The 3,461-nt window shown below is 37.6% G+C and overlaps 1 protein-coding gene across 3 annotated transcripts in view; it reads left to right on the top strand.

Annotated features, from left to right (window-relative positions):
- Window positions 1-1,903: 1,903 nt before the first annotated feature.
- xpo7 (exportin 7) overlaps window positions 1,904-3,461 on the top strand; it is a 45,700-nt gene continuing 44,142 nt past the window's right edge. For all 3 annotated transcript variants that reach the window (XM_078271179.1, XM_078271180.1, XM_078271177.1), the window contains exon 1: window positions 1,904-1,972. In XM_078271179.1, the coding sequence (XP_078127305.1) occupies window positions 1,940-1,972 (33 nt within the window). In that variant the 5' untranslated portion in view covers window positions 1,904-1,939. The remainder of the gene's footprint in view (window positions 1,973-3,461) is intronic.

Genomic DNA, 3,461 nt, shown 5'->3' with positions numbered 1-3,461 from the left:
AAATCTTGGCACTGTGTTGTGATTATGTTGAGTGTTTGCTGCCCCCCAGTGGCCGCAGTCAGGAACTACAACACACAGGGACCCTCACATTATAATGATGCAAGATTTCATGTCTTTCTGAAAGAATGATACAAAGGAAAATATAACACAAAACACATCTGCTTTCTTTATTTCATTTAAACGACAAATCACATACTGATCATCAACCTCAAACATAATGCCTGTTTCTAAAATATTTACAGTCATATTCAATCAACTTTATTCAAGACACAGAAGTCCATAGAAACAGCACAATACAGATATATATATATATATATAAATAAATATAAAACAATACAAAACATTTAAGAATTTATGAGAACATATACAGGCTTCGAGTCCAATGTTTCCAAAAGCAAGATGTATACCTTGTGTCACTCTTAGAAACATCAACTATGGACACAATGATCATATTCTTAGACCCTGTCAGTCTGCACATGAATCTATACATAAGACATTAGTCCATATTGAGAACATATTCTAAGAAGTTGCTGCAGGCCAGCACTAGAGGGAGACAGTACCACCAAATCATCAGCATAAAGCATGTGATTAATGAGACTATCCCCCACCAAGCAGTCAGTTCTACAGCCCTTTAACCACGCTCATGTAGTTTACCAAACAGTTTCCCATGATTGATACGATCAAAAGCCTTTGACGCATCCAGGAAACACATGACTGTGCTATTGCGTGATCTGCATAAATACACAGATCAGTTCCATGCTTGTTCTTAAAACCAAACTGATTATCTGTTGACGCTATGTATTCTGCACGCCTATCCATAAGGATCCCCTCTAGCACCTTGATAGTATACTTGCAAGTGCAATAGGTCTATAGTTATCTATACTAGTTCATTTACCAGTCTTATTTTTAACTACAGGTACTAGCAAGACAGATAACATGGATCCAGGGAGTATGCCATGCTTCATTAACCCAGAAAAGCATAGAGCAAGTAAAACTGAAATACTTTGACCAGCATATTTCAGGTGTTCTGCTGTTATTCTATCCCGCCCACAGGCTTTGTTCATTTTAAGTTTGTCAATAGCATAACATACTTCCTCCGGCCTGGTGACTACACCATCACTGTGAGGTACCTCTCCTATGTTAAACACATCACTATTCACACAGTTAAAAACGTTCTCATAGTGTCTCCTCCATAGCTCTGCAATGTTTTCAGGTTCAGTAATGGCATCAATACTAGAAGACAGTGGCATTTTGCTGTTATTAACCACTTTCACCTCCTTCCAGAACTCATAAACATTATTAGTTTGTAACTTTCTCGCCATAGAGTTCGTCCTCATAGTCTGCTCACTTCTTTTTAGAAAACGCACAGCTTATTTGAAGCTAGCATTAGACCGTACCTTATGCTCACAGACTGGGCCATGCCTAGGTTTGCCTGCTAAGACCCATCTTCTAAATGCATCTCTTGCCTCCATATGAACATCATGGACATAGTCATTCCACTCTGGTCTTACAATATGTTGTTTACTTCTTAGTGGTTCACTTCCATCAACTAAACAGTTCACAGTTCTATCATAAGTCATTATTGTGACTTACATTCTTACAGCTGCTATCCACACACATAATTGCATCAACAGGTAACTCAGTATTTCTCAAGTGCACATCAGTCAGTAACTTGTAATATTGCAGGTCATCTTCTGTATTGTATTATTATTTTATTTATATACAGTACATAATACATACATATTATTTCATTTTAAATTACATATATTTTATATAATTTATTTGATTTACTCATTATTATTTTTTTTATACTCTATCATTTATTTATATTTATTAAATAATTAAAAGAAATTGAAATGAATGGGTGCAGTAGCGTGGAGCCGCCAGCAGGGGCGCTGTTGTCTCTTTCCATACCCATAAGCGGGGGAGTGAGAGGTGCATGAAATGGAGAAAAATGGCGGATCATGTGCAGGTAAGCAGAGGTTTCATGTTTTTGTAACCGACAATTTATCCACGAGCGTGTAAATGAGTGGGAAGGCGGATTCGGGTGCGCGTGTTCCCGGCACGGAGCGTGTGTGCGGCCGCTGCGGGCACGAGGCGGCCGTTTACGGGCTGTCGGCGGTAAAAGAAAGGATGTGGCCGCCTGTGTTGACTTGTGGCCTGCTGTCATTGCTCGGGCTGTAGCGCTAGCTTGTGTGCTAGTTGCGAGGGTGATTACAAGGCTCCAGGACGAAAACAAAAGCCGGTGAGCCTCCCGGTTGTACCCCGTATAACCCCCGGTGTCGGTGCCGGTTGAATGTACAGCACCGCCGGGATAACTTCGTGTCTTATCGGCGTGTTTCCGTGAAGTAAACAATAAAACACGAACGGTTCGGGCCGACCCCCTTTTTCGAGGCTAAGCTAACGTACGTTAGCTTCAGCCCCAGACGTCAACGTCTCCCGCGCGAGCCCCCGTTTGAAAACATGATGTTTAACTGTTTGTCTGGAGAAACCCCGGCGTCGTTCCCCCCTGGCTGTTTCCACCATTCACCAAAACATTGAATAATATTACAATTAAAGGCACCGGGGTTGCTACACCTGTGTTGTTTATGTGCGTAACTAAGCGTGGCGTGGACTGGACACATGTTTTGGGAATAACTGCCAGACAGAGAGAGAGGAGAGGCTGCAACGGTTGAAGTTATATTCTGGATTATTCTGCACTGCTTCCATTTTCTGCCTCAAAGCTACCTCGTTGCTCCGTTGTTGTTGTTGTTGTAGCGCGTGGTGTTTTTGTAGCTTGAATGCGGCTAGGAGCTAGCAGAGGATTATTTAGGCTAGCAGCTTTATTTTAGCTGCCATAACAGCCAGACTCGAGCAGGGCAGGTGCAGAAGTTCCGATACGGAGATACAGAACAATAATAATAATAATAATAAGTGTATTTAATAGAGCTAGAATAGATGTTTCAAACGAGTACATTTTTTACAAATGCGACCATAAACAAGCAATAAAAAATAAAAAAAAGAAATCAAGAAGTCATAAAAAATAAATATGGAAAGAAATAAAAAGAGAAATTAATAAGCAATAAAAAAGAATAAAATACAGTAAAAAAAATATTAATTTTAAATAGAAATAAACAGTAAAAGAACAAGTGATGAAAAATAATAAAAAAAATAATAAAAAAAATAAAAACAGTTAAATAAATATCAGAATAAAATTAAAATACAAATAAATAAAAAATTGTATAAAAGAATAAGCTATAAATAAGAATAAAATAAATAGAAACAGTAAAAAAAATTAAATACAAATAATTAAAAACGCTAATAAATAAATAAATAAAATATATATTCTTAAAAGCAGTAAATAAGTAATAAAAAATAAACACAGGGACGAAAAAAATAAATAAAATATAACTCTATATATATATAAAATTGAACAAAAAAAAACAATGTCCCAAGAAAGACCTTTTTCAGTTGTTTGTCAA

Source organism: Sander vitreus, chromosome 16, assembly GCF_031162955.1.
Source record: "Sander vitreus isolate 19-12246 chromosome 16, sanVit1, whole genome shotgun sequence".
Taxonomy (NCBI): domain Eukaryota; kingdom Metazoa; phylum Chordata; class Actinopteri; order Perciformes; family Percidae; genus Sander; species Sander vitreus.
The sequence above is the reverse complement of the archived record's forward strand: the minus strand, read 5'-3'. Positions and strand labels throughout refer to the sequence as shown.